The 27,408-nt window shown below is 43.3% G+C and overlaps 1 protein-coding gene across 1 annotated transcript in view; it reads right to left on the minus strand.

Moving 5' to 3' along the window:
- Positions 1-27,408, minus strand: part of LOC124624664 (prolactin-releasing peptide receptor-like) — a 553,962-nt gene that overhangs the window by 90,204 nt on the left and 436,350 nt on the right. The window contains exon 4 of the mRNA XM_047149123.1: positions 2,153-2,302. Within this exon, the coding sequence (XP_047005079.1) occupies positions 2,153-2,302 (150 nt within the window). The remainder of the gene's footprint in view (positions 1-2,152; positions 2,303-27,408) is intronic.

Consider the following 27,408-nt stretch of genomic DNA (forward strand, 5'->3'; position numbering starts at 1 on the left):
TCCAGGCGGCATGCAGTCCTAGGATTGGCAGTAGTTAAGATGTTTTTTGCTTATCACTGTCTTAAATGCAATGAAAGGAAATTATGATACGATTTAATTCATTTCAAACATAACTTTTTGCTGATCTGTAACAAGATTACATTTTACCAAAATTAATTCCTGTGAAAAAGTTTGAGTGTCTAACATACGTGACGAGCTCTCACAGCTGTCAAGACAAGAGAGTATGGTTTATTTCGTTAATGCGTTCTTCGATGTGTAAGAGTACATCGCTTCTTGTGCCAACGCGATGCTTCTCTCCTTCTCCGGCGTTAATCGACACCTCTAGCAAAACCTGTAAGTGACAAAGTGGATCTATATGGGATGTCCTAGTCTGCATCAGTTGGAATGTTAGTGAATGGTGTTCCGTATTCGCGTCTCTGCTACCAAGATCTCGCGATGCTCCAAACAATCGTGGCGTGTTTCTGCCTTCGCAAGCAGCAATAATACTATCGATATTTCAGCGATTATAGTATGCTGCCGACTATGGCCTCTCACGTTTGCACCCTAAAAATTTCTTTACGCATAGAAAGGACGTTGCTAGTTGATTTGAGGTACCTCCGAAGTCGAGATTATTACAGATGACAAGTTTTCTAAAAACATCTTGTTGTGGAAACCACACTAGCATTTGGCTGAGGAGTTTTAGAGAAATTCTGGGATACCCAAGACTCCCAGCGATGACGGGACAGACGTTCACCAGTGCAACACGTCTTTCGTTTAAATACCCGTTATATCTGTAGCAATGGTATTTAAGTATGACTTGTGTTAAATAAATAACGAGAAAATTGTTTTTTTGAAAAATTTTATTCATTCGTCTACATCGCAGATGGTCTCTTCTTGAAAGTAGTCCCCAAAAGGTATTATACACCTAGGCCAGAGCTTTTTCCAGTCCCCGAAACACTTCTGTAACTCGATCTTTGGCGCAGCTTTTAGCTGTCTCAGATATGCTTTGTTAACGTCGTTTGTGCTTGCAAAGCGACGACCCATGGCACCGTGCTGGCGAATATGGATGCAGGGCATCATCACACTAGCGTTGTTTGCCGAAACTTCACTAACGGGCTACGAAGAGTGGGCAGGTGCATTGTTGTGGTGGAAAATCCATTAAGTGCTTCAGCACAAATTTAGTTTTGTTCTTTTCTTTGAATGCTTCTGGAAAAATCCGTTGAACTTGTAATTTTATCTTTCGATCTTGTGGATAAAGGTCATGCTGTTAAAATCTAAAAGCCATAAACTTCACATCGGACTGGCTACTTCAAGCTATATTTGGAGATCCACAACGCTTCCACTGAGACGAATGAACCTTAGTTTCGACTCAATATCGGTAAACCCTTGTTTCATCAGCTGTTATGACGCGTTGCAGTAGCTTTCCATTGATGATCTAGTAATTCCTTGGATTACTGTAGTATTCTCTGGCAGATAATTAATGCATAGCACAGTCCGGAAGAGCCTCAACATACTTCCGTTGGGTACTCCAGAAATTACTCCTAGATATGTCGATAACATGCTGCTTGGTCTCTTCCAAGATATACTTTGTCCAGTGACAAATTTTACTTGTTGTGAAAACGAGCTATATGATTACCGGGACCCAAGGAAAGCTGCAACTGTCTGACTGCCTCGATATATGGGTTTCAGGTTGTCATGCGAGAAGAGCACAATTTGCGTTTCCTATGACCGAAGTTTTCGGAATAGGTGCAGCTTGACATCGTGTTTCAGATGCGACAGGTAAGGACTGTTAGGAGAATGCAACGAGAACAAATAACAGAATGAATGCTTCACGACCGAATGACATTGCTGCGAATAAACCCTTCGGGGTACAAGGTCGTGATCCACGAAACTCATCCGTTCCTAACGTGTCGTAAAGAACTGCGCTAGATCTTCACAGGTGCACCAGTCAGCAAGATTCAACGAAGGAGCAACGCCTCTGAAAATGTTCAGCGCAAGTTCTGCACGAAAAGTTAAGGAACAGAAGCGTTTCGTGGACCATGACCTTACACCCGAAAGGTTTACCAGCAGCAAAGCAAATCACAGCCTTGCACATTTCCTGTATTTGTGATTGGGAGTGTCGTGCACTAGGACTTTTCGCTGCTGAGCGCCACCTCATGCCGGCGCGCCTCACCTGTAGCTGTGGCAGGCGGAGTGGCTACGGCCGTGTTCGTCGCGGCCGCGAGCCTCGTACATCATGACGGCCAGCGGGCCGCCCTGCGTCTTCAGCTCCTGAGACACCCGCACGAACAGGTACGCCATCGTCGACAGCGGCAACACGTACCTGCAACACGTGCGTACCGGCGTCCACCATTACCCCTACAGTAAAAGGAAAAAAAAAAAAAAAATGCAGGGTATCTGACGAGTCAGCTACGTACAATGACTAACTAAAACATTATGACCTCCTGATTAATACCGTATTCACGCTGATTTGCATCGCAATACACCAGGGATTCGACGTTCTCGGTAGGTTTTCGACGTATGAGGCACAAGACATGTATTTATAGTTCACTCAGTTCCCCGTAAATTACACGCCGATTTCGATTTTTTTTAAAATTCTATCCTTGTGACAAAAATAGTTACCTTAATGTGAGATGTCGAGAAAGACATGAAGCATGAAGAGATACAGATGTTCTGTAATAACATTATCGTTGTCCACAGGTGTCATGGTGTCTTCTATTACTACCATAGGTCCCATGCAAATGGTAGTGAGTTCGCTCCATACCATAACATTGCCCCCACAGGCCTCCGCCTGTACCATGAGGCATCTTCTAAGCAGCCGTTCAACTGCTTGCTGGCGAACGCAGACATGGTTCAAATGGTTCAAATGGCTCTGAGCACTATGGGACTTAACTTCTGAGGTCATCAGTCCCCTAGAACTTAGAACTACTTAAACCTAACTAAGGACATCACACGCACCCATGCCCGAGGCAGGATTCGAACCTGCGACCGTAGCGGTCGTGCGGTTCCAGACTGTAGCGCCTAGAATCGCACGGCCACCACGGCCGGCGAACGCAGACATGGTTCTCTGTTCAGTGCAACAAGGAACGTCCTTCCCCCTACCAAGTGACTCGTTTTCATTGATCCGTGACCAAATCTCGATGATCTCAATTCCACTACAATTTTAAATTGATGATGTCAGCACTTCAACGCAGAGGCCCATTTTCAACAATGAACACTGAACGGTGCGCTCTGAAGCACTGTCACGTGGCTGGGGCCTCCCGTCGGGTAGGCCGGTTGCCTGGTGCAAGTCTTTTTAATTGACGCCACTCCGGCGACTTGTGTGTCGATGTGGATGAAATTATTATAGAGACAACACCCAGTCCATGAGCGGAGAAAATCTCCGACCCAGCCGGGGATCGAACACGGGCCCCTCGCATGGTATTCCACCACGCTCACCACTCACCTATGGAGGCGGACTTTGAAGCCTCGTGCTGAGTTGTCAGGTCGGCCACAGATCATCCCCTACCTAACTTTATGGATTGGGCAACCCTCCGACCTCCATGCTCCGTGATGAAGCGTGGACGTCCAACACCTTGTCGCCTACTAATGGTTTCTCGTCCTTCAACCACTTCTATACATGGCCAGATGGTGGCACACGAACAGCCAACCAGCTTCTCGTTTCCAGTATGCTCGTTACCAGACGCCGGCCCACAACAATGCCCCCTTTTGGTAAAATCTCTGATGTAATAGGATTGTCTCACTTGTGACCCTTATAGTCACAAGAAAGATTCTCCCATCCCAACTTATATACTTTCCTTGCTATTTCAAGCGATCACAACGCCAGTATCTGGCAAACGATTTCGCAATGGCTTGTGGTCATTGTTTTTTCCGATTTGTGTATATTCAGATCAAGGACGGAGATGTGGAGCACATATGGATAAAGCTCCAAACCATCGTATGACAACATGCCTAATGCCGAGCAAGGTTGTCATAGATGAGAAACATTCGTCAACATTGAGCAGCCATGTAATAAAATTTGTACGAAAGAATAAGAAAGGTTTTTTGAGTTCCTTGCTCTTGGTTTTATGCTCTTTGCTGTGTGTGGACTGTACATCCTATAGTCCGGCTACCCTTCAGACAGCAATGGTATACCAGCGGCCTAAGCATGAAGGGGTTTCGACCATGCATGCTGCCTCGTGGGCCAGCAGTCGGCTGAGCAAGTGCAGCGGTAGGTTGATGGCCCTGCAGACCTGTTTGCATTTGCGGGCTACCTGGGTGTTTAGGATGACATAAAGCCACTCCGAGCATCTTTCGTCGAATTCTAGGCCAGGCGTTGGCTGCACCCTCACTTCTTTAGTCACACTCTCGACTGCAATCCTCACCACATACAATCCCATGCAGAAGATGTCAACACTGACTGAGAGAGCCGCCAGTGTCTGCCTTCAGAATCATCATGACTTTCTCTCTGCATCCAAGACGAGCAGGAACTTGCTACCGGCTGTCTGCCTTCGCTAAGTCATTTCGTTCTGCTTGCAAATGAACGTTAACTTTGACTGTTTCGTCATTAAGGGCTTCCTCCTAAGTCCAAGCTTTCGTAATTTCAGCTGCTAATCACAAACTTTAGCAAACTACTGTAATGATTAACTTTTCTTCAAAGGAGGCGTATTTTTATGTATGTCCTTTTCAATAAAACTGTTCTACATCGTTTACCTAGGCTGTGTTCTCAGTGCGCCTCAACAGACGCAAAACTAAGGGCTTCTGCTTCGCCTCTTCTTCCATAAGTCAATATTGCAAATAATTAGTTTTTGTAATTCCACATGCGATACGCCGTGTGATGATATACATTACTTCCATTTATATTTTCAATGAAATTAACGCACCTCGCACCCGTAAATTCTTCAGTCTGTTGCTGTTCGTTGCACTGATGCTCACATTTATCTCGTATGTGACTGTTTTTCTGGTTTATATGCAACATATTAACACGCGATTATTATTAGATCGGTTTCTTATATCTAATGACCTCTTAGTAATTACAGAGGATTGAAGAAGTATAGTTTCACCAATTAGGATACGAGACACACAAAAACTTCAGTAGAAAAATGAATGGAAATGCTGGCTCCTTGGTTGTTCATTCAGTGTTGTAAATTATGAAAATGAAGGAGGGACAAGAGCAATAGAGACAGGAAGACCTCGTAAACTTACAAAAAGATATAGTTTTGAAAGTGAATTGCAATTAGATAATCGGAAACGAAGAAAAGCAGTGGTAGGAAAAATATATGGACTAGGGAAAGGAATGAAAGCGGATGCAACCTGGTGGAGTTTTCCGGAGCGCACGATTCAAATACAGAAGATGCTTAATTTAAAAATAATGAAAAAAGAATTGTATCTGTATAAAGTATATGTGAAGTCATAAGATTTTAAATAACGTAATGGTAAGATAGATATTTAGAACATTTCCAGTTAAGGCCTGGATTTTGGTCATAATTCATTGGTTAGAAATCCCAGACTGAAGATATGGAACTGCAAGAAATATAGAAAATTGATGTGACTGGACTTGGATAAGTTCCCACAAACACAGTTTGCTGAAAGTTTAAAAGAGAACATTAGGTAATTACTAACCAAAACAAGGAAAGGAACGCAGTAGGAGAGGAATGGGACGCTTTGAGTAATGAATTAGTGAAGACAACAGAGAAAATGGCAGCAAGGAAAAGCCTAGAAGAAATCCCTAGAAAACAAAGAAGATAATGTAGCAAGTGAAACACTAAGTCGAATATGGGCGCCTAAATATTGATAGGAGGTGCAGAGTGGAAAAGGCGGAATGGCTAAATAAGAATCACGCATCACTATATTACAGTTAGCCGTTAAAGGAAAGTTAAAGAAACATTTGGAGAAAAGAGTCTGTGCGAACTTCAACACCTCAGATAATAATCAAGTACAGCGCTGAGAGCTCATGATTGTGAAGGAAAGCACAGTTTATAGAAGAGCTATATAATGGAAAGAGTCTTGATGACAGTTTTATGCAAAGAGAAGAGGAAGTGAATATAGATGAGATGGATGGGTAATACTGCTAGAAGAATTTGACAAGGCTTCTGGAGTAAACCAACATTGGCAAAACCAACAATGACAATATTGTTCTTTTTGATATTCTGAATGCGACCCTTCAAGTTCAACAAGAATGTAACAATTCCAATGGTAAACAAGTTATGTGTTGGAAGGCGTATTACCGAATCACCAGTTTAACAAATTGTTGGAAAATTGTGACATACATTATCTATGAAAAGGTGGAATAACCGTCAGAATCGGAACTGGGGAAAAGTCAGTTGGGGTCCGAAGACGTTTAGTAGCACCCGAAGAAAATACTGATCCTAATGCTATTGGCTGAAGTAAGAAAAACCTACGATTACAGCAATTATAGATCTAGACGGAAGCTTTTCACAATGTTGGCTGGAAACATTCTATAAAACCCTGAAATTATGGGGGATAAAATACACGGAGCGAAGTTCGTACACAAGAAATCAAAATGCGTGTAAATGGGTCGAACGAACCAGAAAGGAGACAGGAGAGAGGAGGGAGACACTGTGTAGTTTCCTTGTTATCCAGTGTGCACATTGAGGAAGCAGTAAAGGAAACTAATGAAAAATTTGAAAAGGCCTAGTAAAGTTCAGGGATAAGAGATGAAAACGGATCGTTTGCTGATGACATTGAAATTCTGATACACGGCAAAAAAACAAAAAAAAAAAAAAAAAACTTCTAAGATCTGTTGAACGGAATGCATAGTGTCTTGCAAAGAGTTGATGAAATGAATATCGTCATAAACGAAACAAAGACAATGAAATTCAGTCGAATTAAATTAGGCGATGCAAGGGATTAGATTAAGAAATAAGACGCCAAACTTAGTTGAGTTTCGGCAGCGTGCATTTAATATTTTCTGCATTTCACTCATCGTCTGTTATTTGCTGCCGAAATAGCAAAACGTATCGGTTTCTTTTAGTATCTCATTTCGTAATCGATGTTCTCAGGATCCTTTGATTTAATTCGACTACACCTTATTGCCCTTGGTTTACTGACGTTGATATTCATCTTACAACCTGTTTTCAAGGCACTATACGTTCCATTCAACTGTTGTTCGAAATACTTTTCCGTGTCTGACAGAATTTCAGTGCCATCAGGGAATATGATAAGTTTTTATTTCTTCTACCTGGACTTTAATTCTCTTCATGAATTTCATCACAGCTAGACGAAGTACAGATTGAATTACTTCGGAGATAGGCTGCAATATTGTCTCACTTACTTATCTACTATTGTTTACTTTTGGCGTCCTTAGATGCCTACAACTGCACTGTGTTTCCTGTACAAGTTGTGAATAACTTTTCTCTTGCTACTTTTATTATCTTCTAGTTTCTGAATTTCAAAGAATACAATAAAGTCAACATTGTCAAAAGCTGTCCCTAAATCCACAAATACAATAAACTTAAATTTTGAATTTATTAAACTTATCTTCTGAGACTCGTCACACACTGAGCATTGCCTCGTGTTTTCATTTCTCCGTAACCCAAACAGATATTCCCTGGAATTAGCCTCTACCAGTTTTTCCATTCTTACGTAACCAGTTAGTATCAGTATTTAGCAGCCATGACTTATTAGACTCATAGTTAGGTAATACACCTGCCAGCACCGGTCTTTTATGTAATTTTTATTGTTACATTATTCTACGAGTCAGAGGGTATTTCGCCAGTCTCATATATCTTATACACCAAATGGAATAGTTCTGTCATGGCTGGCCACTCAGTATCATCTTCCCATTTCGGTTGTAAAACAGTGTCTTCAAATTCATTTCTTGTGAATACCTCTTCTAAGTATTTCTTCCACCTGATAACATCCTATTCTTTGCTTACGACTGGCTTACTATCTAAGCTCTCGGTATACATACATTGCTTCTCTTTCCTCCCAAGTTCCTATCTGCGGCATTTATCTTTCCCACAGTCTTGCAGCTTACTACAACTTTCCATTTGTCCTTTAACCATTCACTCTTTGTCAACTTGTATTTCTGTTAATCTCATTTCTTAGACATCTATAGTCTATTTGTGCAGTCTGAAAACGAAGAAAAGATAATAATTAAGCCCCCATAAGACATCGCCGTATCTTAGTTTTATAAACGTGCACAACATCGGTACGTATGTAAATCATTAGAGTCGTAGTTCTCTGAGGCAGGCAAAATGGCACCACCGTGGATTGGTTTTATTCTTGTTTGGTGTTGTTATCAGGCCTGGTAGGTTATATAAGGAGCGTAAACAGTGTAGTATAATGACAGATCACTGTGAATGACACAAAGATGCAACGTAATCGTTTGAGACAGCATTATCAGGATCTGACAGAATTGAAATGGGTATCGTCGTGGGTCTCCGTTTGATCGGCTCTTAGTTTCATCCAATATACTGATTTGCTGGGGATTGGAAAGTAACAATTGCCCGATGGTGTACTCCACGAGAACGTGAGATCAACCATACTCTTTTCTAAGATTGTGGTCGACTGCGTCTGACAACAACAACGGAGGGCTGCCGTACTGGGTGCCATCTGAGAAAAAGTGATGGACTCCCGGCGACATTCTGTGTCGTCTCGTGCCATGGGTCGGAGACTACCAGCTGTCTTACGAGGGGAATCTTGTTCTATGCCTGCCGCGTGGAGTGGCCGCGTGGCTAGAGGCGGGATGTCACTGATTGCGCAGCCCCTCCCGCCGGAGGTTCGAGTCCTCCCTCGGGCATAGGCGTGTGTGTTGTTCTTAGCATAAGTTAATTTAAGTAGTGTGTAAGTCTAGGGACCGATGACCTCGGCCGTTTGGTCCCATGGTGATTCCCACACATTTGAACATTTGTTCTATGCCTAAGCTCCGTAAACAACATAACATTAAAGGTTGCGTTTGGAATGGTGCCATGACCAGGAACAATGGACCGCTGAAGAACGTCATCGCATTGTGATCAGCAGTAAATCACAGTTTTGCACTACCCGGATTGCCATCATTGGCTAATACGGTCGCGACCCAGGGATTAGGTCCCGTTCTCCCAGTACTATGGATGGGAATAGCGGTATCACTCCTGACGTCATGATATGCGGACCTGTCGGGTATGACCTCAGATCACGGGTAGTAGAATTTGAGGGAGCTGTGACAGCACCGCGGCGAGGCAGTGTCATTCTGTATACACTCGTTATTGATACAATTTCTCAACAGGATAATGCTCATCCACAGATGGCAAGTGTCTCTATGAACAATATACGTGACGTCAGCAAGATCCCCAAACTGTCTCAATATAAGATGTGTGGCACCATTTCGCACGTCAACTCCAGTATCTAGGATATAAAGATCGTGTTAGCTATGATGTCGGTCACTTCACCTCGGTCACTTTTCCTTTAGGACAGGATGTAATGGCCTTATGACACTCTTCTGAAACAAATCAATGCAAGAATACTGGCTAGAAGTGATGCAACGTGAAACTGACAAGTTGGCTCACACTGCCAAGTTCTCTGTACATTTGACTCTATATTGTAATCGCTGAAACAATATCACATACCCTCTCAACCACGCCCTTTAATTTCGCCTCCTTCTCCTCTTCTGGGTAGTTCACCTTTATTATCAGGCAGTGTCCCAGATGCAGTTGCTGCAGTTTCATATTATCTCCTTTCGTCAATAAAATGCGCAATCTCGTGTATTCTCCTACGATTTGAACTGAGCCTTATCTTTTTCTGTTTGGTCCACATCTGTCTTCACTCTTCTGTATATCAAAGCTATCCAATCTTCCTCTATTGCATTTCTTTCGCCTGGTTTTCAGTCGTTGCGTTATGCTCTCTTTAGAACTCTGAACAACCTCCGATTCTTCCATTTTATGCAGCTTCTGTATTCTTTACTTCCCACCTTTCTCCCCTTGAAATGCTTTTTACGATTATCGTAACAATTACAGAATTATTAAAAGAATAATCCATGGAAAAAACAAAAATAAAAAATTTTACTTTGCTTCTACAAGGCAGTCCCCTTCCAGGTCATGGGATTTGGTCTAATGTGTTTGCAGTACTGTAATGCATTTCTGTTCTTCGATTTCATTTATTTCTGACATAACCTGCTGGTTGCTGTGAAAATGTCTTTCACCTACTATTTTCTTAGTGATAGAAATAAATGGAGATCAGAGGGTACTAATCTGGTAGCTGTTCTACCAGTTGTTATTTAAAATTTACCTGCTTTACAAATATCAATCCATCAAACAAGATGCATAATGTCCTTACGCAGTAGGAATTGTCACATCTATTTGGTTCAGAGTACCTGAGTAGCATTACAAAGTTATTGTTTTACCCTCTGTAACGTATGTATTAAGAAAATTACCTGTTCTGTGCTACAAATGTCATTCATAAGGTTTGGGATAGATGAAATAACTTTCTTTTCTTTTGCAGTACTTACATTTCTCATCAGAGTGCAGCGAAGGATAAAGTTGGAGTATTTCTAACATAGTCTGAATACTGGTCAGAAATTCTGTAGAATTTGTGTTCAGCTTTCATAAAGACCTGTCCACCTTCCATAGACTTTTGTCATAGATTGTTTGCGTAAAATGTAGCGTACTGTTTGTTCTTACATGCATCTGACGTCCGTTACTTCCTACCTGTTTAATCACCGCTCCTGCTGTACCATATGCCTCAGATTCTCGGATTTTTCTTCTGTGGCAGTTGAGACTGGACCATCCAGCAGAAAACAAAGACCTTTGGACAAATTTTTGCTGACGACTAATTGCAAGAAGCGGATGATTTTAAATGGCAGCTGCATTCCAATGTATCTATTTGAAATAAGCGTACACAGCACGATTGCTAAAAAAAGTCCTGTAGACAAAACTTGTCTTCAGATCGCATTCGAACTACTCGAACCTAATACGCGAAAACAAAACTTCACTGGCATCGGCACTCTCTGAGTTTCATTTCGAGCTGTGTTCTCACCCTAATACATTCCTCTTAAGATTCATAAATGTGCTAGACTTATGACTGAGAGACTCTTAAAATATAAAGGACATTCGCCTATTCGCAGCTCTTTCATACTGTTCTATACGAGTGTGCATTCCTAATACGCTACTCGAATTAACACCGAATCAGCCTGGAGCCTCCACGAGCCGCAGTTGTAAGTGTCAGTTGGGCGAAACGAGCTCGTGTGCCGACAAACAAATTGGGAGCTGTTTGGAAGTTGGCTAAGCGGCGGCAGGTGAAGTTTCCGGAGGAGCGCAGCCTCGTCAGAGGCGAGTCCTCCGCTCTGGGCCGGAGTTGGGCCGCGCTATCGCTCCGCTGTTAAAACATCTCCCGGGGTTCCGGCGGCCGTAAAGTCCCTCCCTGCTTGCGCTGCGTTCCTCTTCCATCCCCTTCTGGCCGAAATGGGACGAGCGTAGCAGGAAGAGCATTGCGCAAGTGTGTTTGGTATACGGGCCCAGTTAGGAGAAGCGAGTACTGCCTTACGGAATGCGACACTCCGGTGATGGCACGCAAATCAGTTCCGAGCGACTTCCTTAAGTAAAGACATTTTGTCTAGTAGCCAGTTGTTTATTCTTCGCGACAGCAAATTTTCTTTCTTTTCTTTATAGTCTGTTATGGTATATGTGCCAAAGGTATTAAATTTTCATTTACCGTTTTCTCTTTCTTCAATTTTATTTCATATCTTCACTAATTTTCTTTCTCTCTTCAGACCACCATATGTCTGTTTCCTCACCGCTGCTTCCTTGGGAATTGAATTTAAACTCTTTCTGTCTTAAAAAAATTGTTTCTTATGCTCTTACATACTTTGCTTAACGTATGTCTAAATTTTAACTTCTGGAATGCAACTTCTTGTTAATACCTTACCACAGAGATACATGAAGTTCTATTTTGTTAGCCGATTGTCCTTGATTATTTTTAAATGTCCACAAAAATATTAGTCCTTTTTACCTTATTGTTGCTGTTATTTGCTGGGTGTTACGAAACATTCCTTTACTACTTCAGGGTTTCTAGGCCACAATGTTTCCTACTGGACCCAAAATTTTTCCCATATTTCCTATTTCTAATGCTTTGTGTTGTGGCGTACGAAAGCACCTTCACTTGCACACCGGTGTGATTTTTGTTCGGTAATTCCCATTAAAACTTCTAGGACTTCTAGACGGCATTGAGTATATAATATTTTGAACCTAAACCCATGTCCAGAAAAGTACCGTTTCCATGGTACAGCCGTCTGAAAACTTGGCTACGAAGTCTTTCGCGATGTATTTCTTGAATAAAAATCTCTCGGTGTACATCCCGCTCAATTCAGGATAAAACTCCAAGCTTTCGACCACTACCTCCATGGTCGTCGTCAGGGCTAAAACTGACTGTCGTAAACTAGCGAGGCTCCCACTTTTGTATTCAAATGACAGCTTCTGATTGGCAGGAATACGACATAGCAACAGCGATATGGCGCGTAGTGAAGTGGTGCCCTCTACTTCCATATATGTAGTTCCTATCCCTACTTGTTTGTTAGGGATGTGTGCAACAGGGTACTCATGGTGGTGAGCACTTATGTCTGATCGACTGATGTCATTTGATTCGTTGGAGCATCATCCACGTGTCTGTGAGTGTTAGAGCAATATGGCTGAGTAGACATTTGCAGAATATAACGAAGTGATCCTGTATGCTGAAGCTCACCGTAGTGAAAGAACTGCTCCTCGCGCTGATTAAGATCGTTACCCACAACTTCCGACTCCATACTATACACACAATTACACAATACGTCGAGTAAAAGTACTTTCACCGCCAGCAGGCGTGACGGTGGTGTTCCAAGAAGACGCCGCGCATCCAAAATGGATGACGCCGTATTGCATCACGCTGAAGAGAACCCGTCGACGATACACGAGCGACGACGCGTGTTTCTTTGGCTATTAATAAGTGAAATTACAAAATAGGTGATGTACATATTTTCAGATGACTATTGCATGGAAACGGTATGTTTCCGAACATGAGTTTCAAATCAAAAAGTTATCTATTCACTCTCCTATACGAGTCCTAGAAGTATAGAACGGGAATTTTCGAACACCCTGTCGATATGAAGATGACTGTCCAGGTCGACGCTGTCGTCTTAATCACTGACTGCGAACAGGTTGAGCGTTCCTCTGCTCAAGAGTAAATAGACCATTCATTGCGGCGATGTGGCAAAATTCTAGGACGGGTGTCTACGCCGGCGCTTGTCATTCGTCGGTGTGGCATGCAGCGAATATACTCTTCTGTGGCTTCGTTGCAAGGTGCCAACCTTAATTTGGCAGCCTCCTCTTCGAACTATACCACGCTTCGTTTATCCAGTTTACAGTTTAACACAGACACGTGCTTGAATAAAACCATTACAGTCTCATTATCGACTTTTATTGGTTCTACAGGGTGACAGCTATTGAACTACAGGAAATAAAATCGCCAGAACTTCTGAACGGTTTGCGTTAGGACTTTCAAACTGCACGGTTGGCCGCGTGGCATGACGGGAATTAGTATTCGCATGTCTGGTTTCGCTTCGCGACGAAGCCCACTTTTATTTGGATAGAGTCCGCATTTGGGGAACTGAGAATCCGCATTTCGCGATCGAGAAATATCTTCAGCCTCAACGGGTGACTGTGTGATATGCAGTGTACAGTCAGGCAATAATCGATGCGATATTCTCGGATATCACGGTGACTATCGAACGGCACGTGAAAGTTTTGAGACATGATTTCATCACCGTTATCCACCCTGACTTCGACAGGATGTGGTTCATGCAAGACAGAGTTCGAACCCATCGAAACAAGACAGTGTGATGTCCTGGAGGAGCACTCTGGGGACCACATTCTGGGTCTGGGGTGCCAGAGGCTACTGGCATGTGCTTCGATTGGCCGCCATATTCTTCGGATTTGAGCACATGCGACTCCATTTTGTATGGCTATATTAAAGACAATGTGTACAGCAATAACCCCAAAACCATTGCTACGCTGAAAACAGGCATTCAGGATGTCGTCGACAGCATCGATGTTCCAACATTGTGGCGGGTCATGTAGAATTTACCTATTCGTCTGCGCCACATCATCGTCAATAATGGCAGGCATGTCGAACACGTCATAAGCTAAATCTGAATTTCTGTAGTGAGGTCTACAAGCTGAATAAAGTTTGTGTACGTCGTAGTTTGTAACAAATTCATGTTTTTTTAGCATAGTTCAATAATTGTCATCTTACATTTATTTATTTATTTACACGTCAAGTTCCGTAAGACCAAATTGAGGAGCAAATCTCCAAGGTCATGAAACGTGTCACAACATGAAACTACAATATAAAAGTAATAACAGATAAAAATAAAATGTTTATGAACCCAAAAAAGTTAAGCCATAAGTTATATAAGTGCAATCAACAGCGTAACATAAGAATCAACTTAATTTTTCAAGGAACTCCTCAACAGAATAGAAGGTCTGATCCATGAGGAAAATCTTCAGTTTCGATTTGAAAGCGCATGGATTACTGCTTGAATTCTTGTGGTAGCTTATTGAAAATGGATGGTGGTGGTGGTTGTTGGGATGTTTAAGGGGGACTAAACAGCGAAGGTCATCAGTCCCCCAGAAAATGGATGCAGAAGTATACTGCTCACCTCTCTGCACAAGAGTTGAGGAAGTCCGTTCCAAATGCAGGTTGTATTTCTGCCGAGTATTAACGCACAATATTGTTAACAAGAAAAGACAGTAAGAATATATATATTGAGACCCAAATATTAATTTCTTCAGCAGATTCGGATAACTTTTGGTTGTTTAACTCTAATTCCTCTCTCCCAAACCCCAAACTATGGGGAGAGACGGAGAGTTTTAGTTTTAGCGAATCAAAATTTACGAAGTAAATAAGTATTTTTTATTTATCTGTAACCATTTTCCACGCAAAAATAAGAACATGGATTTTCTTGAAATACAGCGCGAACTATCAAGAATCAAAACAAATGTTTAAGACAAAATGTACGTAGTTTTTTATGTAGAATCTGATTAGGCAATAAAAAATGGGAGTTCCCATTTGAAATTTTAATGTTGCCTCTCGCCCCACCTCCAGGGGGCTGGGGTGGCGGGCTAATTTTAGCACTAGCAGATGTCCCCTTCGAAAATAATCAACTTCGAATTCTACATATTTTTTCATGTGAAGCTTATTTTTCGAGCTATTCTGGTCTGTCAACTTAAAATTTACACCCTGTAGCTTGTGCAAGTCCCTTCATCACTCTGTAACTACTGCAATCTACAACTATCTGCTGATTCTATACAAGCCTTACTTTTCCTCTACAATTTATATCCTCACATTTCACTTTAATACCAAATTGACGTTTCCGTGGTGCCTCATTATGTATCCTATCAACTGAACCCATCTTTTAGTCAAATAATGCCATATATTTATTTTCTGTTCGATTACATATCTCTTCCTCAGTTAACTAATATACGATTTAACCTTTAGAATTGTTCTGTATCACTACATTCCAGAAGTTTCTACTCTTTTCTTTTCTAGAGCGCTTATAGTCTAAATTTCACTTATAGAGAAGGCTAAACTTCCTATAGATAGTTTCAGAAATCACTAATTTGTATTCAATATTAACAAAATTCACCTTTTCCGGATATGAGTTTCTTTCTTTTGCCAGTTTGCGTTATTTGTCCTCTCTGGATTTTCCATCGTCAGTTATTTTGTTACCCGCGGCAAAACTCATCTACTGTTTTCAGAGTCTCATTTCCTGATGTGCGTCGCTCAGGGTCGCCAGGTTTCATTCGATTACACTCAGTTATCCTAGTTATACTTCTGCTGATCGTCATCTTACAGCTTATTTTCAATTCACTATCCATCTCATTCATATGATGTTCTAAGTCTCTTGTCATGTCAACAGAATTACAGAGTTATCTTGCATTTTTTACTTCTTCTCTCTGAAATTCTAATACCTTTCAAAATTAACAATTGTTTTCCTTTATAGCTTGCTCTGTGTGACTTGAGGGGCAGGTATGCCTCTAACCTACACCCATCTCAACTGCCTGCTGCCTACCACAGATAATCTTAGTTATTTCACGTTTTATGTATCCTTTCCTCACTTCCGATTTTTGTAACCCATTTCCTTGATTTATCGGAACGTCTCTTACCTAGTTGAACTTCTGAAACTTTCGGCTTTTACAAATTGTTACTTACGTTTTCGGCTGATATTTTGTATTAACAAAAAAAAAGTAATATTTGGTGTTCACTTTGTTACCTGCTGCAATGGCTACATGTTTGAAAATATTGACTTGCATTTCTGCATCTACTAGAATTTCAGGTAGTACAGGAAAATCATCCAAAATGCCAGGTAGTTTACCTCAATACACTGTAACGTTACCCCAGTTGTAATGGAGAAACTTAACATTCTTTTAATTTTCATTTTAATTGAAGAAATGTATTCCCATTTTGTGAATCTGGACTGACGTCAGCTATTTTTACAAACGAAATTTTGTGCTCGACCGGGACGCGAAGTCGGATTTCCGGCGAGTTGTCCTTTCGTTTGTATCAGATTTCGATCATCCATGACATCATGTCGTGCCGCCTCTGTCACCGACCGCTTTGTCAATCACTTTGAGGTACACGGTACTGGATACAATAGAAAAATGCATGCGTATAACTTCTTGCGATTATAAGTGCATGACGCCTCGAAGAAACAGTTCTACACACATCAAAAAATGTTTTTCATCACCCTGGTTCCCAGAACTCCTAAAGACAGATGTTAACTGTTGATACTGAATCACAGACACAGTCCCTTTGACTGTTCAGAGACGTCAGCAAACCGCCCAATGCTGCAAACATGGACTGTGAGGCTGGTCCCGGCGGAGGTTCAAGTCCTCCCTCGGGCATGGGTGTGTGTGTGTTTGTCCTTAGGATAATTTAGGTTAAGTAGTGTGTAAGCTTAGGGACTGATGACCTCAGCAGTTAAGTCCCATAAGATTTCACACGCATCTGTAATTTTTTTGAAACCGCCCAAACATGTAAACAACCATGCATGAGCTGGGCCTATTAGACGGAGGGGGTCCGACATCCGATCAGTTCCAGTCATTCCACCAGGAAGGAGGTACACTGCTCGTGTTGCCTGTAGTTCATCCATGCCTAGACGGTCAAAACGTTTGTTCGATCCCGTCCGCATTGTTACTTTGTGCCAGAAAGGGTTCTCAACAAGGGAAGTGTCCAGGCGTCTCGGAGTGAACCAAAGCGACGTTGTTCGGACATGTTGGATATACAGAGAGACAGGAACTATCGATGACATGCCTCGCTCAGGCCGCCCAAGGGCTACTACTGCAGTGGATGACCACTACCTACGGACTATGGCTCGGAGGAGCCCTGACAACAACACCAACATGTTGAATGATGCTCTTTGTGCAGCCACATGACGCCGTGTTACGACTCAAACTGTGTGAAGCAGGCTGTGTGATGCGCAACTTCACTCCCGACGTCCATGCGAAGTCGATCTTTGCAACCACGACACTATACAGCGCGGTACAGATGGGCCCAACAACATGCCGAATGGACAGCTCAGTAATGGCATCACGTTCTCTTCACCGATGAGTTTGGCATATGCCTTCAACCAGACAATCGTCGGAGACGTCTTTGGAGGCAACCCGGTCAGACTGTACGCCTTAGACACACTGTCCAGCAATTGCAGCAAGGGGGAGGTAGGTTCCCTGCTGTTTTGGGGTGGCATTATGTGGGGCCGACTTACGCCGCTGGTGGTCATGGAAGGAGCCATAACTGCTGTACGATACGTGAATGCCATCCTCCGACCGATAGTGCAACCATATGGCAGCATTTTGGCGAGGCATTCGTCTTCATGGACGACAATTAGCGCCCCCCCCCCCCCCTCCCGTGCACATCTTGTGAATGACATTCTTCATGATAAAGACGCCGCTCAACTAGAGTGGCCAGCATGTTCTCCAGACATGAACCCTATCGTACATGCCTGGGATGGATTGAAAAGGGCTGTTAATGGACGACGTGATGCACCAACCACTCTGAGGGATCAACGCCGAATCACCGTTGAGGAGTGGGACAATCTGAACCAACGGCGCCTTGATGAACTTCTGTATAGTATGGTACGACGAATACAGGCATGCATCAATCAATACAAGAGGTACCGCTGTACAGCAATCTGGACCACAAACTCTGAGGGTCTGGCTGTATGGTGGTAGAACATGCAATGTGTGGTTTTCATGAGCAATAAAAAAGGGTGGAAATGATGTTTATGTTGATCTCTGTTCCAAATTTTTGTACAGGTTCCGGAACTCTCGGAAGTGAGGTGATGCAAACCTTTTTCTTCATGTGTGTATTTCATGGGCCTTCGGCCTTCTTGTAGGATGCGATCAACGTTGGTTTGATTGTAGCTTATCGGTATGATATCACCGTGGCAGGTCGGTATCGGTGCTGTAAGTCAATACAACGACGCATGGTCGCGTTCGCGTTTCAACAACACGCCTACGGAGCACTGATTGGTGGGATGAGTGCGACCGCACAGTGTCACAGCTGGAAGCCGTCTGACCACGTCGGCTACTTGAGCGCGCCCCCAGGGCCGATCCAATCTTCACTACGTCTAAGCCCACATTCGACAATATCGCACATTTCGTGATTTCCATGCAGGGAGAGACAAATATTTCATCGCCATTTTTTAGCCATTCGAGACACGAATACGTCAATTATTGTTACACTGTCTGTCTCTATACAATGTCTCTGTCTTCACGTTACCATCTTCTTCAGTCCTACAAGCATGTCAAAATGTGAAGATACTGACAATGTATGAACGAACACATACATTGTAACCATCGTTGATGATTTAAAAGACTTAGAGATATTTGAGACTGCACCAGACAGCGTGATTAGAGTTGTCAGACTAAATACGTTTTAAGATACTATTTATTACGATAATAGATTTGGAAATGCATTGATTAATTGTGTACTGTGGTCGGCGTGTTGGATCATTATATTTACAAATGATAGGGCTGCCGTAATAACCTACCTGAGCACTCCACCACACGATGTGGGAGGAGCTACCATGAGCTCTGCAATAACCCGAATGGAACTTTTGATGGGAGTCGGCAGCGAATCAGGAGATATGCTCGTATAGTTTAACGAGCACTTTATGAGGCTGGGTGGTGGGTCAGATCCGGATCGAAATTGCACTTCGGATTAACGGGCGTAGCCTTGGTAAACCGGCTAGTCTCAGAAAATGTAATACACGGTAAGAGAAAATACTATGACGCGATCCAGAGACAGATGTCGAATAAGGCTTCCCTCTTTCAGGTTAACTGATGACCGTGGTGACAGACCGGGGGACCAGCTATACAGGCAAAATAAATAACCCTAATGAGAACAGTGGTCACCGAAGGACAGATCAGAGCTGGGAAAGAGAGAGAGCGAGAGAGAGAGAGAGAGAGAGAGAGAGAAAGGGACGGATCAAGATGAAATTGCTGCCATGGTGTAGTACTATCGACGCTTCCTCTTCCTTCTCTTCCTTTGGTGATCTCCCTGTAGCAGCTCCGGATGGGAAAGATGGACTGAAGATTAGTTCCCAAGATGAATCCTTCAATCTGCATAGGAGAACATTCTGCCGTACCTTTATACGGCCTGTGTCTCGGAATCAAACATTTGGTTTCTTCAGCTGCTCCCAGCGAAAGAATGACATTCAGAGGTGCAAATCGTCGTTCCGATATGCTGCTATGAGTTTGCATAATTTTGCAAAAATTATTTTACATCAAAGAATGATAGTCAAGAATAAGGCTCGAAAACTCTATTCTCCGTTTGAATATCCTGACTGATTTTATTTGGTTTCCGTAAATAATTTCATGAGAAAGTAAGAGACTCAGGTATCAGAGTAAATACTAAAAATCATAGTTCGGACCTCCTAACATACTGCAAGTTTTCCATGGTTACCGTATACCGCCTAACACAGAAGGAGAGCATGGAAAGAGAATAAAGAGGGATTTTCTGTGGACAACCAAGTACCTTGTGGAAGACTAGATTCTACTCTAATGATCTCATGTTCGGAATCACGTGTTTATTACTAGTAGTCCTCGAAAATTACGCTATTCTGTCCACAATAAATAAAATTTGTACCAAAACGAAGACAGTACAACATAAAAAGTTTGTCGTAAAGGAACTGGATGACGCGGATGCGTTGGTTGAGTTGCCTGATCGGGAAAGGTTTCCATCCTCTGTGCACAGTCGTCCTCTTTGATTTCAAATTTAATTCAACTTTTTGGACAAAGTCTGATGTTCAGGAAATTTGCGCCACTATATGGACGAATACCGGTGCTAATAATTTATTTCACCATCAAGAATCGCACTTGCTGTCTTAGAGTTGAGAGACACTGCGCAGACATGGGTTAGCAACCTTGATTACGGCGGTGGTTGATATATAGTAAAAAGTAACACTGACGTCATAGACAACTTTGAGCAGTTGTTATACATACGACAGATGACGATAACGATTGCAATGACGGCGGGAAAACAAAGTAGTAAATATGAGATGGAGTGTTTTTGACCAAATAAAAATTCTTAAAACTTAGCTTGCAAAATGTTTTAGTGGAAATTTTATAATTAGTGTGTTTTACTAGTTTCGAATGACAGAATGAATGGTTATCTGTGAGGAATGATCGGTATTACAAGGAGAGCTAAGAACACACTCTTCCATCGTGCTAAAGGAAACTCAGACGCTTAAATCCTGCCTAAGTGATACCCGAATAGTCTTCCGGAATAGTGACTACAATCACTACCAGATACCACAGGACACATTTGGTAAGACGCCTAGAAAAACACCACTAAAGAAGACACTAACAAACTTGCGCATTTGCCTTTCTATGATGCATAATTGGGAAAAATTAGCCTGCTCCTGACCAGCGACAACATTTCACCAGTATTCAGGCCTCCGACAAAAGTACGATCCCTGATGAGGCCCGTTAAGGACGATATAGGGATCAGAACCCTGGAGTATACAACACACGATGTGAGTGTGGTTGCTACTATATCGGACCAACAGTACGCACTGTGGAGCAAGCCGAACGGAACTCTAGAGATGCTTACATCCATGCTATCCTCAAAGATCAATGGTGGATGAACACGGTTTAGAAAATCGACACTGGATTGTGTTCGGCGAAACATCTGTCATGGAATAGTTATTGGGATAGCATTATACGAGTAAACGAAGCTATACAAATAACAATACCCGAAAACCCCATCAATAAGGATGACCATTTGCAGCTCAGCACGGCTCGGGATCCGGCCACAGGAAAGTTGAAGCGGGCGTGACGGACACGAGATGAAAACATTACCATAATTGGTGAGGAACTAGTGAAGTCACAGCCATCAGAGCGGTTATACAGGGTGGTCAGAAATAGTCTGGAAAGATTGTAAATTTGTTGCATGATAGGTTACGCCGAAAAATAACTGTTAAAAAAAAGTTCGATGAATTGCGGCATTTCCGAGTTAACATGCTTTGAGGCTAGCCAGTCACGCAGTTGCAAGCATAAATTCAAGCGGTCCGCCCAGAGACGGGGGCGCAAAACGTGTTCTTCGTTTGGTTTCCTAAAACTGAGCAAGACAGCGATAAAAAATTCGATGTGGGGCAGTAGTAAGATCGAATCCGAGACAAAGGCTGAGCAGTCTCGTGCGCACTACGCTCTGAGAAAATATCTTTCTGGGGGCCACTTGAATTTTTTCACTCAAGGGCCGGATAGGCTAACTTCTCTGCTAATTAACTCGGAATTCTTTTTCTTAACAATTATTTCTCAGCACAACTTACACCGAAACACCCTTACAAGCTTTTCAGACCGTATCTGACCACCCAATATACCCACAGCAACACGGCAGTCACTAACCACATGATAATGACAGAGGAGACCTTTGTCGATAGCTCGTAGGGTTTTAGCTATGTGATGCAGCTCAAAGCCCGTGAAGGTTTGATTAAAAACAAAAAAATATATTGTGTTAGCGAAATAAAACGTAGATTGGTTAGACATATACCTATGCGAAAGGACGAAAGGTGTAGGAAGGAAATTATTTGTTAGATCGTAGGTGATTAGCAAATATCGAGAAGATGAGCTAGTGGAATGTGACTATGTCACACACTGTTTCAACGTACAGGTGTTCTACGGACCTTGCTCAAAAGAGCATATGGTGTCTAGGATGCTCAGAATTTATTATATGAGGTACAATACCTCATGGACGTGTTTAATGATAACGGCTATACGGAGAGACAGATTGGACGTGCTTTTGAGTTTGGATTACTGCCTAAACAGCTGCAGACACTTTTAGTTCTGTGGCTTTTCTTCCACGTACTGGGAACGTGTCTGCTAAGATAGGTGGTGTTTCGAAGAGGCATGAAATCAGATGTGTTTACCGTCCACCAGCTAAGATTAGAGCACCTCTTCGCTCTGCTAAGGACGATTTAGATTTGAGGAAGCCTGGCGTTTACAAAATTATACGTGAGTGCGGTAAGATATACACTGGCCAAACTATTCGTACCGTCAATGAGAGACGTGCTGAATATGATCGACGTACGCGATTATTACAACCTGACAAATCTGCGATGACTGAGCACTGTACTACACAGGACGCTATACAATGAGACACAACTCATTGCAAACGCCTCGCGTTGTTAGGATTGCGTTTCAAAAGAATCTGTCGAAATCAGACTAACAGATAGTATCATTAACCGTGATAATGGATACTCACTAAGTGAAACTTGGAATCCTCTTTCATCAGACGTGAAGAAACAACAGCATCTGAATCGGCGGCCGTGAGTAATAATTTTTAACGAAATTTGTATAGTTTTTCGACGGTATTCACCACTGGAGACGCTGCAACTACTTTTGCACCACGGCACTACATCGGACCAACAGTACGCACTGTGGAGCAAGCCGAACGGAACTCTAGAGATGCTTACATCTATGCTATCCTCAAAGATCAATGGTGGAAGAACCCGGTTTAGAAAATCGACACTGGATTGTGTTCGGCGAAACATCTGTCATGGAATTGTCACAGCCAGTCACGCAGTTGCAAGCATAAATTCAAGCGGTCCGCCCAGAGACGGGGGCGCAAAACGTGTTCTTCGTTTGGTTTCCTAAAACTGAGCAAGACAGCGATAAAAAATTCGATGTGGGGCAGTAGTAAGATCAGCCGAGTGGTGGCGTCGTCTTTTCCCTACGTTTCCATGAGTTTCGTACCCACCATCCCTCCATCTTCTGGCGAAGTGTCGGGATTCTGTGTCCCGCATATCTACATAGTTTCTGGCCGTCGTCCGCTACTGTAGGCCGGCCAATCACGTTCCTCGGGAAGGCGGTACCGCGTCGATAGTGGACTTGTTTGTCTGTCCCAGTCGTACGTTCCTGATGTGTTCAGTAAAGCCACGGGAAATGCATCGTTACGTCTGCACGATATATTCCATCCCATATTCGCACTCATATTATCACATGCGCTTTCGTATTTAGCTCCATATAAAGGTTCCGTCGTCCACGGTCTGAATCAGTTGTTAGCCAGGTGGACCGAGGAAATATGTGTGCAGATGACATGTTTAACCGGCTGAAGGCCGGAAAAGAATTTGAAGAGCTAATGGATGGTTTGAAATTACGTTAGATTTCAAAAGCTCAAGTCACGAGGAGATTTTTTTCCTCGAGATGTCGGATTGTTAATGAAAACGACGATGTTGACTTTACTACTAAGCAATGACGACTTAAGAATTTAATAGATAGCACCCATTTTTGCCTGAAAATGGAATTACAGTCTCTGATAATAAAAGGTAATTATCAAAACAGATTGATACAAATTTTTAGCTTTTGAAGGATGTTCAGTTCCTTTTGGATAATTTCTTCCACATCCTTCACTGGCTCTCCAGCATGAAAATTAAAGGTCGCGATAAGTAATGAAGTCTATTTCATATTCCACGTTTATACTCCTGTTTAGATTATTTGGCTACTGTTGACCACATATCCAACAGTGTACATTATTTCGACACTTTCTATGACTTCAAATGCACCATTCCAGCCAGCACCTACACATTAACACAACCCAAGTTTTCTTTGCTGTACCTGCAGTGTAGTTTAGTCAGTTAGTCCTACTTTACTCAGTTACCGAGACTTGGACTCATGTATATATTTCATTACATACTCTAGAATGAGGTAGTTTAGTGCGTCGCCTGATTTAGTGAAATATGCTGCCAGAAAAAAAAAATAGTACAGCTTTTTAGAGGTTTCTAGTTCAGTAAACATTTATTATTGCAAAAGTGCGTATGGACTAAATGAAATGGCTACATGCGATTGAAGTCTTTCTCAGCCTATTCCACTGATGAATACTTCTCCGGTTATCAGCCGAGTGGTGGCGTTGTCTTGTCCCTACGTTTTCATGAGTTTCGTACCCACCATCCCACCATCTTCTGGTGAAGTGTCGGGATTCTGTGCTCTGCATATCTACATAGTTTCTGGCCGTCGTCCGCTACTGTAGGCCGGCCAATCACGTTCCTCGGGAAGGCGGTACCGCATCGATAGTGGGGGGGGGGGGGGGGGGGGGGCGCGTCGAGATCCAGTGGCTATCCAATCTGTCTGCGGACGCCGCTGCCTTCAGATCGGAGCGTTCCTGACGTATTTTGTCAATTGTGGGACTCCTCGCTGCTCTGAGCTGAAAACCGCTATCCCTGTTTACTAAATTGTGTGCTGGCATATCTCCACTGCCTCTTTGAAGATCGAGTCCCAGAAACCGTTGGCACTGTACAACTTCTTCGTTTTTTCGAACCCTAGGGTGTGTCCCTCGATAATGCTATGCTCTGCTAACGCGCACTTGTTTGTCTGTCCCAGTCGTACGTTCCTGATGTGTTCAGTAAAGCCACGGGAAAGGCATCGTTACGTCTGCCCGATATATTCCTTCCCATATTCGCACTCAATACTGTAAATGCTCGGCGTCTGTAATCACAGCTGGTCTTTGGTTGAGCCAAGTATATCTTTGACTTTTTTCGGTGCGCGAAAGATGGTTGTTATTTCCGTGCTTCTTTAATATTCTTGCGATCTTGGCCGTTAGCGGTCCAGCAAACGGCAGAAACGCCACACGTTTTGCTTCGTCTTCTTCTGGTTTCTTCTCCCGTCTCTTGTCTGCACGCAAGGCGTGTGTTATTTGTCTCTCGGTGTAGCCGTTCTTTCGGAAGGTTTCCTGCAGATGTGATAACTTAGCCCGCATCTCGTGGTCGTGCGGTAGCGTTCTCGCTTCTCACGCCCGGGTTCCCGGGTTCGATTCCCGGCGGGGTCAGGGATTTTCTCTGCCTCGTGATGGCTGGGTGTTGTGTGCTGTCCTTAGGTTAGTTAGGTTTAAGTAGTTCTAAGTTCTAGGGGACTGATGACCATAGATGTTAAGTCCCATAGTGCTCAGAGCCATTTGAACCATTTTGTGATAACTCACGCGGCAAACTCTCGCTGTCACAGATCGACCTGGCTCTTTGTACTAAGGTGTTCAGTACTCAGTTACGTTGGCTGGATGGTGGCAGCTCCGAGCATTGGGATGTATGTCCGTGAGCGTCTTCTTCCTGTAGACCGAGTGTCCTAACGTACCGTCCGGATATTTCTTGATCAAAAATCCAAGAAGGGAAGGCAGCCATTCTCTTCTACCTGCATGGGGAATTTGATGCTGTCATGTACACGACTGAGATGGCGTAGGAACTCCTGTAGTTTTTCCTTGCCATGGGGCCACACTACAAAAGTGTCGTCTACATATCTGTAGAACACCTTTGCTTTATGGCTGATAACCCTAGAAGAATTCAACACAAATGGCTACATTTTCAGTTCAGTAACACAAGCGTTTCTGAGGTATCAGGTAGGCCTATCAGCCCTTGACAAAACACCCATATTAGTACTTGTAGCCCCCACAGGCAGCAGTGCAGGTGATGACTCTGGCATCCAGCCGAGCATACAGATTGCGAATGCTGCCCTATGATGTGTCATGCGCGCCTGCTCGACTTATTCACATAGTTCTGAAAGAGTTGTTGGTTGACGAGTTGCACGAGTCACATCTCTTCCACTCATACCGCACTCGCGCACGGTTGGAGACAAGTCCGAGGACTGTGCTAACCAAGAAGGTTACCGCACGTCTTGTAGAGCACGTTGTTTCGCTTGCAGTGTGTGGCTGAGAGTTATCCTGTCGGAACAACACGTCACCTTCCTTTGCAAGAACAGCACAAGAAGTCTTACAACATTCCGCACGTACCGAGAGCTGCTTAGCAAAAGTGAACGAGAATTGTGACTAATCGCACACCAAACCATAGGGCGTGGAGTGGGGCCACTGTACCTTGGGCGAATGCACTCTATGAGGTGGCACTCACTAGATCTACGTCAATCTCGCAAATGACCATCACTTGCGTGTAAGCAGAATCTGCTGCCATCGCTGATGACCATGGCGCGCCATTCTATCTTCCAAGTTGTCCTCTGATGGCACTAGTCGAACAGTGCACGTTGGTGGTTGGCTGGTTCAAATGGCTCTGAGCACTATGGGACTTAACATCTGAGGTCATCAGTCCCCTAGAACTAAGAACTAATTAAACCTAACTAACCTAAGGACATCACACTCATCCATGCCCGAGGCAGGATTCGAACCTGCGACCGTGGCGGTCGCGCGGTTCCAGACTGAAGCGCCTAGAACCGCTCGGCCACACCGGCCGGCTGCACGTTGGTGCTATGGTGCGAGTGGAAGACGTGCTGCAGATGTGTGTGCCCATGGTCCCAGAGCTTGTAACCGGTGCGCAACAGTTAGTGTTGGTACGTCTGGGCTCATAGGTCCTCTCATACGATCTGTGAAAGCTGTGCGATCTGCCACTGCTGCCCTTAAAGTAAGACCATACTGGCGGGCATCTGTGCCGTCTCGATGACCAGGACCTCGTGTACGGGTGTGAGAATGTTCACGTCACCACTGTCGTTTCACAACTGACGCAGTACGTGCAGTTCAACAAAAGGACAATCCCAACACACAATTTGACCTCTTTGAAAGACGCTCATTTGGCCATAGGAAGCGCTCGTGCGTCTCCGTGTATTGTTGCCTGCTTGCTGCAAACGTTTGCTCCACATTCTGCCTTCAGGCTGGTAGCATTCCTTGTTAAACGGTAGACAGAAGGAGCTCTGGTGGCTATTCCATCACGATATCTGTTGGCGGACGACGATGAAACCATTATTCAGTACATCCGCCAGATGGTATATGCCGTCATCGGATCAAAATCGACGTCGTCTTTTGTGATGTACTAATTTTTGCTGGCGATGTATTGTTCCCATAGGAATGTGTGTAACATTTACTCAGAATTTAGGACTGTAGATTCTTTGTATTTTGTTGTCATTTTCCATCAACTCAAAGAAACGAGAAAAAATGCAAAACCATAAACGCATTTTTATTATTCCTGAAACGCAGAAGATATTATCGTGTGGCTCC

The sequence above is a fragment of the Schistocerca americana genome, chromosome 1 (genome assembly GCF_021461395.2).
Source record: "Schistocerca americana isolate TAMUIC-IGC-003095 chromosome 1, iqSchAmer2.1, whole genome shotgun sequence".
Taxonomy (NCBI): domain Eukaryota; kingdom Metazoa; phylum Arthropoda; class Insecta; order Orthoptera; family Acrididae; genus Schistocerca; species Schistocerca americana.